Source organism: Vulpes lagopus, chromosome 6 (assembly GCF_018345385.1).
Source record: "Vulpes lagopus strain Blue_001 chromosome 6, ASM1834538v1, whole genome shotgun sequence".
Lineage (NCBI taxonomy): Eukaryota > Metazoa > Chordata > Mammalia > Carnivora > Canidae > Vulpes > Vulpes lagopus.
Genome location: NC_054829.1, coordinates 102,522,733 through 102,536,695, shown reverse-complemented (window position 1 = coordinate 102,536,695; position 13,963 = coordinate 102,522,733). Strand labels below are relative to the sequence as shown.

Sequence of the window (13,963 nt, the reverse complement as noted above, 5' to 3'; positions counted from 1 at the left end):
GAGTGACAGAGAGAACAAGCATTGGGGAGGAGCACAGGGAGAGAGAGAAGCAGACTCCCCGCTGAGCAGGGAATCTGATGTGGGGCTCAGTCTCAGGACCTGGAGATCTTGACCTGAGCAAAAGGCAGATGCTTAACTGCTTAACCAACTGAGCCACCCATGCGCCTCTCCCTACTTTATATTAGTTTCCTTTTCAATAAAAATTGCAACATAGCACATTACCTTCTTTCCAATTAAAAAATTCATGTTTGCTCATTAAAACCTATACAAAGATATTTTTTACCACCAGTACTACCTCTATATAATCAGTATTCTATAAAAGACCATTTTTATATAAGAGATGTCTAATGCTATAATAATTGGAAGAATTTGCCTGGTAAAATTTTACCCACCTCTCCCACTTTAATTACTTCTGCTCTTATTGTAGCTGACTTCTCTAATTTTCTATTAGAAAAGGAGATGGGGGTGCCTGGATGGCTCAGTTGGTAAGCCTCCAACTCTTGGTTTCCGCTAAGATCATGATCTCAGGGTTGTGAGATGGAGCCTTGAATGGGGCTCTGTGCTCAGTGGGGAGTCTGCTCAAGATTATCTCCCTTTGTACCCCCCATGCTCACTCTTTCTGTGAAAGAAAGAAAGAAAGAAAGAAAGAAAGAAAGAAAGAAAGAAAAGAAAAGAAAAGAAAAGAAAAGAAAAGAAAAGAAAAGAAAAAAGAAAAGAAAAAAAAAGAAAAAGAAGGAATTTAACACATGGTTTGTTCTATATCATTCATATCGATACTAGGTAACTTATAATACATAGGTAGTTTATCTCTCTATCTCTACACCTGTACATTAGTGTTTGGCATTCATTCAAAAAAGTACTACTAAAGCAAATAACAAACTTGTTCTTTGCAACCTTGTTATAAACTATTTCATATAAATTCTGTCTATGTTTATATGTATTATCTTCTAGAGGCTTTTAGTTTCAGATTAAATTGCAGTTTAAATAAAAGTCGTATTACTTTTGGTAAAGCACCAAAATGCTTGTTGAGAACTTTACCCTTGAAAGAAGAGAAAACAGTTATAAATTTGTATGGTTCTGAGTCAAATATGGTCAGGTTTCAGATTTCACAGTTAAGTATAACTTAGGAAAATGAAAAACATTTATGTTAGGAATTTTTTTTTCCCAGAAAAGAGGAAAAGAAAAAATCAAACCTTTGATCTCATTCTCTTCGTGTGCTTTTAGTATTTTAAATGCCAAAAAGTTCAAAATGTAATAGCCTTAAAATCTAAAACTGTTCAATATAAAAGAAAAATGTTAGGAGATATATATCCTTACATTTTCTCCCTAGAGAATACTTTTTTTTAAGTAAGAAAATATGCGAATTATGTCTTATCTAGTGTGGTGAAGTAGAAAATATAAAAATCTAAGATTAATATTTCAGAAAAAATCTCTTAAAAGAGACAGTTATTATAAGATACTACTTTCATTTACATTTGCTAGTATAATTTAGTATACCTGACTTAAAGTAGAAGTTTCATAGTCACCAAATGGTTCAGAGGTGGGTACAAGCTCTTGTACTTGATACAATACATACAAAAAGCAGAAACATAATGTTTCAGTTTGTAAAGAAAATTTTTAGAAAGCTTTAATCTTGTTGTTCATCTTATTTTGGTGGCAAAAGTTGCATCAAAGTAGCCAATGCACGTACTATATCAGTTACCTATGGTAATTACTCCACAGTGTGATCCCCAAAGCAGCAGAAGCATTAGTTGAATACTTCTTAGAAATGCAAATTATGGTCCTATCTGAGACCTGCAAGAGAAACTCTGGGTTAGGGCCCAGGAACTTGTTTTAATAAGCTTTCCAAATGATGTTGATGGATGTCCTCGTTTGAAAAGCAATGGCTTAAAACAATGAAATTTCACAATACCTTGTCTAGAGGCCCCAAAACAAGCTTTTATGTTCTAGATTCCCCCAAGGAGGGCACTACTCCAGCCTTGTGGGTGAGACAGTTCTTTGTTATGGTAAATGTTGCACTTCCCTGGCCATCTGGCAAAAACAGCAATAAGTAATGCTATTTGCCTTGTCCCCTGGGGTTGTTAAGAACCTTGTTAAGGGGTCGCCGGGGTGGCTCCACGGTAGCGTCTGCCTTCCGCCCAGGGCCTGATCCTGGAGTCCCAGGATTGAGTCCCATATCGGGCTTCCTGCATGAAGCCTGCTTCTCTCTCTGCCTATGTCTCTGCCTCTCTCTCTCTCTCTCTGTTTCTCATGAATAAATAAATACAACTCTTAAAAAAAAAAAAAAACTTGTTAAGAATCACAGATAGGGGCAAAGGCTATTTAGTCCTTCCTTTCTCCACCTGGGATCCAATCCTCTCCAAAGACCTTGTTTGACCACATTCTTCCCTTCCTTACCTAAATCACTTCCACTAGAAGAAGAAAGGAAAGGTGATCCTGCTGGCTTTTAGAAGCATACAACAAAAGGGTGGGAGTAGGGACACCTGGGTGGTTTAGCAGTTGAGCCTCTGCCTTCGACAAAGGGGGGTGATCATCCTGGGATCAAGTTCCACATCAGGCTCCCAAAGCAGGGAACCTGCTTCTCCTTCTGCCTGTGTCTCTGCCTCTGTGTCTGTCTAAATTAAATCTTAAAAAAAAAAAAAAAAAAGGTGGTAGTGATAGCACAGACTGCATTGAAGCCAATTTTACTAGTTATACCATATATCACTATCTCATTTTATATTTTTTCCCCAATGTCAAGGATCAATTCATTCTTTCCAATTCTAAATATTTTATAGAAATTAAGTGGGAGGGATCCCTGGGTGGCGCAGCGGTTTAGCGCCTGCCTTTGGCCCAGGGCGCGATCCTGGAGACCCGGGATCGAATCCCACGTCGGGCTCCCGGTGCATGGAGCCTGCTTCTCCCTCTGCCTGTCTCTGTCTCTCTCTCTGTGTGTGACTATCATAAATAAATAAAAATTAAAAAAGAAAGAAATTAAGTGGGAAAAAACTGGATATTTACCTAAAATTGGGTATTTCATCATAAAACTTAAAATCATTTATATTTATATATATTTATATTATATATAATTACATATTGTATATAACTACAAAATTATATAATATCATGTCTATCTTATGTAGTATTAAATTATTATATTACATATTATTATACATATATTACATATATAAGTATATGAATATATAATAGATAGTAAATATGTAATTATGATATTACTACATAATATTATATATTATATACTACATATGCTATTATGTAATACATTATAGTATGTATATTATATATAGTATATAAAAATTATATATAAATATAATTATATAATAATATATTAAAATATGCAAATGAATATATAAATTTATTTAAAATATGCTTGTAATACAAACAGATTGTAATGTTGATAGAACTATTTTGGTACTAAGATAGATCCACTAGGATTGAAAAATTATATATTCTCTTAGAACTATAAATTCAGCAATAATTTATATAAAAGGAGCTAGAATATATCAGTTTGTCATTCTTGTTCTAAGAATTCATATGTATCTACCTCAAGCAAATAAAATCTACAGGGCTTAAAGCCCTCTAGAAAGATGGAATTTAGGATATCCTTCTATGGAAAAGCTCCCATTAGTTTTCTTCTTTTACCTCAAACTGGTAAGTACATATTCTACACTGGGTGGGGTGGGGGGGATGGGAAGGTGAATGAGTGGTAATGTTTAAGGTTTTTAATAATGCACTACCTTCACATCAGTCTCCCCAGGAGATGATGCTCTCATGTAGCTCAACAGCAAAACCAAGATCTTGGGTAAACCTAATTGGTCCATATTTCTAAGACAGTGTGATTTTGAAACAGATTGTAATTGAAACAATCATCTTCTTGTTACCTTTATCTTCTATAAGGTCATACTTCTGAGACTCCTCCCCTCATATGACTGATATGGTTATTCTAGGCTAGGAGCAACTACTAATATAGGAACTACTCACCTAAAAACTATTGGAGAATAGAGACAGCTATAGGGAAATATTGCATGGAGTGGCTTAGGGTAGCTCTATTCTTAGTCTTCTATCATTCTCTTTCATACTCAGAGGGCAAAAATTTAGAAGGGAAGAACAAAAGTGTCTCTAGACTTAACAAAAGGACTCCTCAGTTTCACAAGTATTTATCCTAGTTCATTAGAAGAGAAATTACACAGTTATTTGAGATCAGAAGTAATAATAATATATAATAATATAATATATAATATAGTATAATATATTTTATGTATATATAATGCAGTAGGAGATGGTTGAAGATTTTTCTATCAGGGCATATGATTAATATTAACTTACATGTTTCATTTCTTATTTTTGTATAATTCATCTTATATAGAAGCATTTAATCACAACTATCTGTACAAGAACTTTGACCATATACATATAAAAATGAAAATAACTCAATCTGGAATTCAAGTTAGTAGGTATATTCTTCACAAAATAAAATAATTCCTGAGTCAATAATAATAATAGATACATAGATTATAGATAGGAAAAATGTTCTTACAATAGCATGGCAACTAATACATATAGAAGAATGATGGAGCTGAAAAATCACCATCTTGTAACTATCACAGGCAAGAAGCATCAAATGAATATAAACTAGTGAGTGAAATTTTGAAAATAAGGCATTATGTAATCTTAAGTATCTCCTCATAAAATACTTATTAATTCAAAAGAGCAAGATAGTCACATTACAGTAGAGATACCTGGCAGATACCACCTTAACCAAATGATTAAAGTTAACGTCACCAGGCCCAAACTGATGTAATGTGCCTTCTGTTATGATGCACTGAGAAGGCCACAACTTCCTTTTGGTGATGTCCCTGCCAAAATGCATTAACTTGAATCTAAGCATGAGGAAACTAGACAAATCGAAATTGAGGAATGTTCTACAAAAAAACTGGCCTGAACTCTTCAAAACAGTCCATGTAAAAGATAAAGAAAGGCTAAGAAACTTTCACATGAAAGAAGACTAAAGTGACATGACAATTAAATGTACTACAATCAGCTGGACTGTGAACTAGATAATAGTACATACCGAATTACATAGCCTATTTCAATAATGGTACTATGGCTATGAGAAAAGCACCAAAAAAATGTCTTTGTTCGTAAAGCAGTTTAGCTGTTGGAGGTAAAGTAGCATAAAGTCAACTTATTCTCAAACAGTCCATAAAATATAATAGTAGTACTAGCAGTGGTAATAGTAATAATAATGACAGTAGTAATAATGATGATGTAAATTAAATCTTTTTTTTTTTTAAGATTTTATTTATTTATTTATGAGAGACACAGAGACAGAGGCAGAGACATAGGCAAAGGGAGAAGCGGGCTCCAGGCAGGGAGCCCAATGTGGGATTCGATTCCAGGATTGCGGGATCACACCCTGAGCCAAAGGAAGACACTCAACAGTGAGCCACCCAGGTGTCCCTGTAAATTAAATCTATATAAGACAAAAGAATTCAAAGTTGCCTGGTTTAAGCAGAAATTTGGGAAGTTAACAAAAAGGATCTATAGTCTCAACTCAAATGAATTGAATAAAAAATTATTGAGTACCTATTTTATAAGGAGCTCACAGTCTATTAGAGAAGGAAAACATGCATATAAATAATTACAGCGTAAGAGAAGCATATGATAAATACAGAAAATGAAGTATAAGAAAGTACTGAAGAATGTTGACAGGGAGTGACTAATTCTAATATATTGTACTTTATATAATAATTAATTGAATGCACCAACAATTTCACTAATGTATATACTATTTTATCCCCATTCTACAGGTGAGGCAATTGAGGCATAGAGAAGTCGAGAATCTTGCCATAGATTTTCTAGCAGTTAGTACAATAATTCAGGTATGAAATTTAGGAAGGCTGACTCCATAGCACATGCAGAAGGCTTAATGAAGAAGCAGCATTTAAACTGATCCTTACAAGATGAGTATAACTTCAACAGAATGGGAAGTGGGAAGAAGAATATATAAGGCGGGAGGAAAAATAAAAGTTAAGGCAGGAGATAATAGATATAGGTCATATAAGGGAAACTGAAAAGTTCAGGGAATGGTATATAAGATGTGAAGAGCAAAATGGGTAATAACAGAGGTTGGGAGATTACACAAGCTTAAGAAATAAGCCTGCATCATGAGGATCAATATAGCCTTTGTTAGTAAAGAGAATGATTCTTATTACGTGTACCATAATCTTAAGGTAACTCAACAGATTCCACATAAGGAGTCGGCCTTTGTGACATCCAAATGAACTTAGTACCAATAAAATCTTATTACAATTTAATCTCTTCTAAAAATATCAGAACACGAATTATGAGAACACTTTCATAGTGACCTCCACACCTGTATGTATAATAATTTCATTACAATGATCCTATTACTGTGCAATATTGAAATTGCCAGAACTGAAAACAGACCATCTAAAATGCAACAATTCTGCCTTAGTTTAACACAGACTATATAAACCTTCTAAGAACAGAGAATGAAACGTAAATAAATCATGTAGCTCTGCTGCTATAGCTCCTTGTTTGTCATAATATTTATGAAAACTAGGTGATCCAATTAAAGGGATATAATGAGTAATATATTCCATAAAGACTGTTAGATATGCAGTTCTAACCAGTAAGACGACCAGACATGAATGCTTAATGTTAGAGCTCTGAATTGGTAGCAGATGTAATTGATTGCTCAATTAATAACTGAAAATATTATTTTGGCTTCATAGGAAATTAATTATGAGTAAAGCAAAACATGTGGCATTTATAAATCTCTGTATTCAGGCAGCCCGGGTGGCTCAGCAGTTTAGCGCCTGCCTTTGGCCCAGGGTGTGATCCTGGAGTCCTGGGATCGAGTCCCATGTCGGGCTCCCTGCATGGAGCCTGCTTCTCCCTCTGCCTGTGTCTCTGCCTTTCTCTCTCTGCTTCTCCCTCTGCCTGTGTCTCTGCCTCTCTCTTTCCCAGTGTCTCTCATGAATAAATAAATAAAATGTTTAAAAAACAAAAACAAATCTCTGTATTCATTTCTTGGTACATATAAATATTAATGAAAATCTGATTTTCATTTACTACAGTTTTACCCTGTCCAAAATCTACTATAACCAGAGTACATAGAACAATCCAATTGCAAGGACAATAAAAACAAACATACAAAATTATCAAAATGTCAGAAAATATTTAAAATTAAAACATTAAGAAATTCAATAGTGACTATGTTTCATATATTTAACAAAGACTGAAAAATGAATTTAGGTGTTTTTTTTAATTTAGTTTTTATAAAACATCTTTGAGGCAGAGTTCTTAAATGCTCAACAAAATCTTATTCTATTCTGGAAAAATTCTAAATTAGTTCCTTGATTGAAGAGAATTGATTAGTGAGATAGACGATACTTAGGAAGCATCACAGAGGAGAAGAATATGAAAAAAGTAGGTAAACAATTTCAAAGAGCATTTGGAAATCAAAAGTTATAGTTGGCTTGGTATAAAACTAAAGAATAAGTGAACAATTAAAGAAGTAGAACATTGAGTAATGAAAATGTTCTCTACCTAAGAACACCTAAAATGATATACAAAACTCAACAATCATCCTTTGACTATCTAAAGAGATTTTTGAGAGTAAGGGAAACTCACAGGGCCTTAACAAAGGGGAAAGAACTAAAAAGTAGGGTAATAATCTTGAACTGACACCACAGCTGTCAGAAGGGTATTTGCTAATAGGGATCTAAACTTTAATAGCAAGATAAAGAAAGGAGGCTAGTCCTGGATCCCTAGCAGTATGTAAAGCTGGAACTAGTTTCACTACATGAAAGTAGAAACCTTGAAAAGCTATATTCCTCATGAAAAGATACATTAAAAAAAAGTCCTACTCAATAGCAAGGAAAGATGATAAAGGATAACTTCTATTTAAACCTCAGCTCCAAATGAAAAGTTTAAAGTAATCTTAAGCTTAAAACATAATTTTAACTGGTCTTAAGTTCTAGTACCTTGAGATGCTGGCATAAGCAAATATAAATCCTTTTAATGGAAATGTACTCTTAACCCAGGCCCCACAAAAGTCCCACAGTTTTAAGTAGCCCCAAAATGAATACAAAATATATAATTACAAAACTGATAGGGATATAAAATACCAGGAATGAAATCAACAGAAAAAGAAACTGCAAAATTAGATCTCTATGGACATAGCTATGAGAAATAACAGATACAGAATATAAAATAACAATGCCTAAAACAATTATGAAAAAAGGAAATTGAAACATGAGCAAGGAAAGGGTTATTATAAAAATAATCCAAATATAATTTTCTAGCAATGAAAAATATAATTATTTAACTAAAAACTATGAAATATTCTTTTCAAACAATATTTTTAAAAATTAGGGGAAAATGATTATGTACTGGTTGTTAAAAGATCAAGGAATTTTTAATTTTTATTAGGTGTGATAATGGCATGGCAATTAAGATGGCCATATTTCTTAGATGTATGTACTTATAGTATGACATGTTATCTAGAATTTCCTTCAAAATACTTTAGGAAAGAAAGAAAATGGAATAGATAAAACAAATGTAGGAAAATGTGAGAAATGTTGAATCTGAACAATGTGTGTATGTGAAATTTTTATAATAAAAATAAAAGGAAAACTTGACTCACACAAGGAATTTAAGAAACAAAACAAACATGCAAAGGGGAAAAAATAAAAGTGAGAGAAAGACAAATCAAGAAACAGACTCTTAATTATAGAGAACTGATGGTTATAGAGGGGAAATAGGTTGGGGATGGGTTACACAGGTGATTGGGATTAAGGAGTACACTTGTAGTGATGAGCACAGGGTGACGAATGGAAGTGTTAAATTACTTTATTGTACACCTGACACTCATATAATACTGTATGTTAACAAGCTGGAATTAAAATAAAAACTTTAAAAAAGGAAATAATGGGGGGAGGGGAGAAAACTCAATGGATAGTACAATCAGAATATTAGATAAAGCCAAAGAAAGAATTAGAGAATTGGAGGATGGATCTAAAGAAGGCATCTAGATTATGATTAAAATTTAGAGGAGAAAAACACCCAAAACCTCACCTTCCTTTGGGCTCACTGCTGTAGGAAGATTATTCCAATCAAGGGTCCAAGTAGGGCAAGGGTGGGGAGAAAACATCACTTCAATGCCTTTTTCCTGGAAATAGGAAATAGATTCCTTACAAATTAATGAATTAATAAAATCCTGTTGTGTTTTTTAATAAATAAATTGTATTCATTTATACATGAGAAACACAGAGACATAGGCAGAGGGAGAAGCAGGCTACATGCAAGGAGCCTGATGTGGGACTCGATCCCCAGACTCCAGGATCACACCCTGGGCTGAAGGCAGGCACCAAACTGCTGAGCCACCCAGGGATCCCCCCTTTTGTGTTTTAGAAGGTCAAATTTCTCTTTTCTTCAGTGGCAAGAAGGAACATATATATTAATAATCATTACATGATCCTCAAAACATTTAGTAACATACGAAATATATGGGTTTCTTTTTTAAAGATTTTATTTATTTATTCATGAGAGACACAGAGAAAGAGAGGCAGAGACATAGGCAGAGGGAGAAGCAGGCTCCATGCAGGGAGCTCTATGTGGGACCCAATCCTGTAATTCTGGGATCATGCCCTGAGCCTGAGCCACCCAGGCATCCCGAAATATATGTCTTTTTGATAGCACACTTTCCTATTTTTTTTAATACTGAGATAATAAAAAAAATGATATTTTAAAATTATCACCTAAAACTACATAGAAATAAATATACTCATACTTAGATATAAATTGGGTGTCAAAAAGAAAAGTCACCTGAAGTTAAAAATTTTATCAAAAACATTCAAGGATAATAAAAAACTGATTCTGCATCTCCATCAAGATCTGTCATTACATATATGAAAATAGCACAGCCTAGGAGTTATATTTATAGGACAAAAAGCCCAACTTCAGCATAACACCCTAAAACATCATCCATACCAATCTTTTATAAGTGCTTATAATGCCTCTAAAAAAAGGATTCCTCTGTCATAACCAAATGGTTCCCAAAATTTTCAAAACTGAGGACCACTTTTCAAAATATAAAAAAAAAAAATCTCAGGCTCCTTCCCCATGTCAAAAGTTGTACCTTTTTTATTTGATCTGCAGATAGTTGTGTGACATACATATGGATTCCTAGACCCCTTGCAATCACATACTGGGTATATAGCCCCCAGGATAGGTATCCATGGTTCAGGTTTTTTTATCTTTAGAAATATTGTATTCAAAAGCAAAATCTCTGAGAACTATCACTAATTTCAGTTCATGAAATTACTTCAAATTATGAAAATTACTGAAAATTATGAAACTAGAGTGGCCTTTCTGACCACTATTCAAAAAGGACTTCAACTCACATAACCTCCACCCCTTTCACCCACATTACTTTTTGTAGCATTTATCATTACCTAATATGTTAACACATCTGTGTTTTTTCTTTATTACCTCCACCACCAGAATAGAAGGCCTATCCATGGAAGTCATCCAATCTGTTCTTCATATATCCCACATTCAAAACAATGACTAAACATACACATTTTTTGGACTGACTGAATAAATAAATTTAAAACCTTTGGAGAATAAGGGCAATTTTAGAGGCAAGAGTATGCCAAAGAAAACCAAAGGGGGAAAAAAGCGAGATGTGAGTGTTCCTAAGAAATATTTTACTATGTTACACTTCCACGTGGCACCAATTTCATTTATTCTTATGTAATTGGCACAAAATACTGTGATTACACAAAAACTAATAATTGCTGTATAAATAAAATCATACATTGACATAATTTATGATTTACTATTCTGATATAATATTTACTATTTTTCAAAATATAATTCAATAATTCACTAGTAAGTAGCAAAAACAATGTCTTGCTAAAAGGCACTTTGGTTGTATCTAATATATACTTTCAAGTTGGAATTAAATGAAAATAGAAATTTTAACTTATTTTCAGATTTGAACCTTTATTTTTTTTTAACTGTTGATGTACTGTCCCAGTCATCTTTTATATAATCATAAGATGTGAAATCAGAAAAGGATCCTACAGAATATCTATTACACTCTCCTAATTTGTAAATGGAAAAATTAAGACCCTTTGGTTAAACAACATACCAAGTTAGCTTAGCTACTAAGTTGGGACTAGAATCCAAATCACCTGATCCCTAGTACTCTCTCCATGGGCTGCTCCCAAGCCAATAACTTAAAGTGGCTGAAATACCATGTCAGGCCTATTCCTGAGAAACATGGAACTATCTGACGGATGATCTGGGCTCAAGGACTCCCGAACTGGCTTGCCAAAACTTTATAGATCTGCACTAAAGTCTAAAACTTTTCTAATCCAATGTTTCTTCCTTTCCTGTCTCATGCACAGGGGTCAAAACTGCATCACAGAGTGAAGGCTCTCCCAAGCCTCCTCTGTCTCACTCCCCACTTTACCTCACAGATTTCTCTCAGTAGACGTCTACTCTGGGGTATCTAATCCCATCTTGGAGTCTGCTTAGGAGATCTAAACTAACACACCCCCCTGTAAATTAAAATTTCACGATTCCTTTTTATCTTCTTTGTTATTACAAGATGGCTTCTTTTTACAATTATTTGTTAACTTTTCCTGAATTTAAATTTGTTATTTCCCATTGTTTATAAATATATATTTTTAAAGATTTTATTTATTTATTCATGAGAGACACACAGAGAGAGAGAGAGAGAGAGAGAGAGAGAGAGAGGCAGAGACACAGGCAAAGGGAGAAGCAGGCTCCATGCAGGAAGCCTGATGTGGGACTCCATCCCAGGTCTCCAGGATCATATGCTGGGCTGAAGGTGGCGCTAAACCGCTGAGCCACCCAGGCTGCCCTATAAATATATTTTTTAAGATATACAAAATACAAATGTTTTTCCTAATGTCATTTTATTATTAGAACAGCATAGGTAGAAAAATCTGAATCTGAAGAAAACCAATTTTCTTCCAAGACTGTGTAAGTGTGAATTAAAACTAGCTTTTTAGTTTGTTGAAATTTAAAAAATTAGTATTTAAAAACAAAGCAACTTACTCTACTGATGATTATTTTTAAAAACTCAGGAGGTGAAAATGAGATCTCTATACAGTATGGTCATCTGATCAGACACATCAAGCTTTTGGACATGCTTTGATACTTTCTTCCAAAATTCACTATATAATCCTATTTCATTGTTTCATCATTGGGCTAACAAAGCTTAACTGATAAGATAAGGGGCTAATGTCTCTACTAAAATCTTGTGCTTTTCTAATTCAGCAAACATTTTGTTAACCATAGAACACAAATTCTTCCTAATCCAAGTGGGAAAATATAATGTATTTTTCCAGTATGACTGAGATGAATAGCTCAAATGACTTCCTGATTTTCCCTCTATTCAAATAAATCTTCAAATAGTTGAAGTTAAAAGCAAAACATTTTTGTAAACTGTTTAGAATAATAGAGAAAACAAAACCTATTTGGAAAATTTCTATAATTAGTATTATTAGAAACAAACTTTGTAGGGGCATCTGGGTGGCTCAGTGGTTGAGCATCTGCCTTTGACTCAAGTTGTGATCCCAGGGTTCTGGGATCGAGTCCTGCATCAGGCTTTCAGCAGGAAACCTGCTTCTCCCTCTACCTATGTCTCTGCCTCTCTATCTGTGTGACTCTCATGAATAAATAAATGAAACTAAAAAAAAAAAAGAAAAGAAACTTTGCAGGAAAGAGGAAACATCACATGTGTTACATAAAAAGGCATTAAAGCAAAATTCAAAGAACTAAAAAATCTTAAATTTAGACCTAACTTTCAAAAGTAAATTGAGATATTCATTTTCATATTCTTTAACTTCAAATCATCTCAAAATTTAAAAGCTGAGACCAAAACCTTGCAATAGGGAAACATCAGATTAAAACAATACATTTGACAGACATGATATGACGTTGGTCAAGGTCTTGAATATTAAAAAAAAAAAAGTTTTGAGAAAAATACCTTTTTTGACTTACTTGACTCCAAAGACACACAGTATTAAAAATCTTCAGTTTACTGTACCTCATTTATATGCAAAAGACATAGAAATATTAATTGGGTAAGGGTGATGTAAAATAGTTATAAATAAAATTTAAAGCAAAAGTAATGTCAATAAATGATTACAAGCTGAGGCAGAATGCTCAGGAACATTATCACATGGAATTTTTCAAAGAAAATTTTAATAAAAACATTTTAAGTACCATTAACTTGGTCATAGTGGGTCTTGGTCCTCCTATAAATGAAGCATCATTTTGCTCCTCTACACCTGGGATCTCACTTAAGTTTGAATATTGTTCATTTGAGGTGGTCAGCAACTCTGGTAAATGGAGAAATTGGATCCCACACCGAGAAGCTGCTGCTTTTACTCGTGGCACTTCCTGAATCCTCTGGTACCAAGCAGCCAGCAGTGGAAATTCTATCAGCTTTTCAGAAAGTTTCTTGCAGATAATTACCTAGGTGGGCAAAGAACAAAACATGTTATTATATATTTTTTGTTTATATAGCTATACTGAGGTACCTTTACATACCATAAAATTCACACATTTTAAGTGTATAGTTCAAACAATGAATTTTAGCAAATGTATATAGTTGTGCAACTACCACCACAATCCAGTATTAGAACACTATCACACCAAAAAATTCGGTTGTGACCACCTGCAGTCAATCTCTGCTTCCCCAGTTGGTTATAAGCAACCACTGATCTGCTTTCATGTCTATAATTTGCCTTTTCTAGTATTTCATCTAGGTGAAATCATAAAATGTCTTTTTCACTTAGCATTAAGTTTTTGAGGTTCATCCATGAAGTTACATTTATCAGATTTTTAGGGGAGTTAAACTATTCTGTATGATACAATAATGATGGATGCATAT

General features: G+C 33.7%; 1 protein-coding gene across 2 annotated transcripts in view; it reads right to left on the bottom strand.

The window, feature by feature from the left end:
- GSTCD (glutathione S-transferase C-terminal domain containing) overlaps positions 1 to 13,963 on the bottom strand; it is a 125,102-nt gene that overhangs the window by 93,589 nt on the left and 17,550 nt on the right. For both annotated transcript variants that reach the window (XR_005988457.1, XM_041759128.1), the window contains exons 4-5: positions 13,294 to 13,545; positions 9,106 to 9,199 (exon numbers count right to left, since the gene is read on the bottom strand). Coding sequence is in view for 1 of the 2 variants with exons in the window: in XM_041759128.1 (XP_041615062.1) it covers positions 9,106 to 9,199; positions 13,294 to 13,545 (346 nt within the window). In the remaining variant the exon portion in view is untranslated. The remainder of the gene's footprint in view (positions 1 to 9,105; positions 9,200 to 13,293; positions 13,546 to 13,963) is intronic.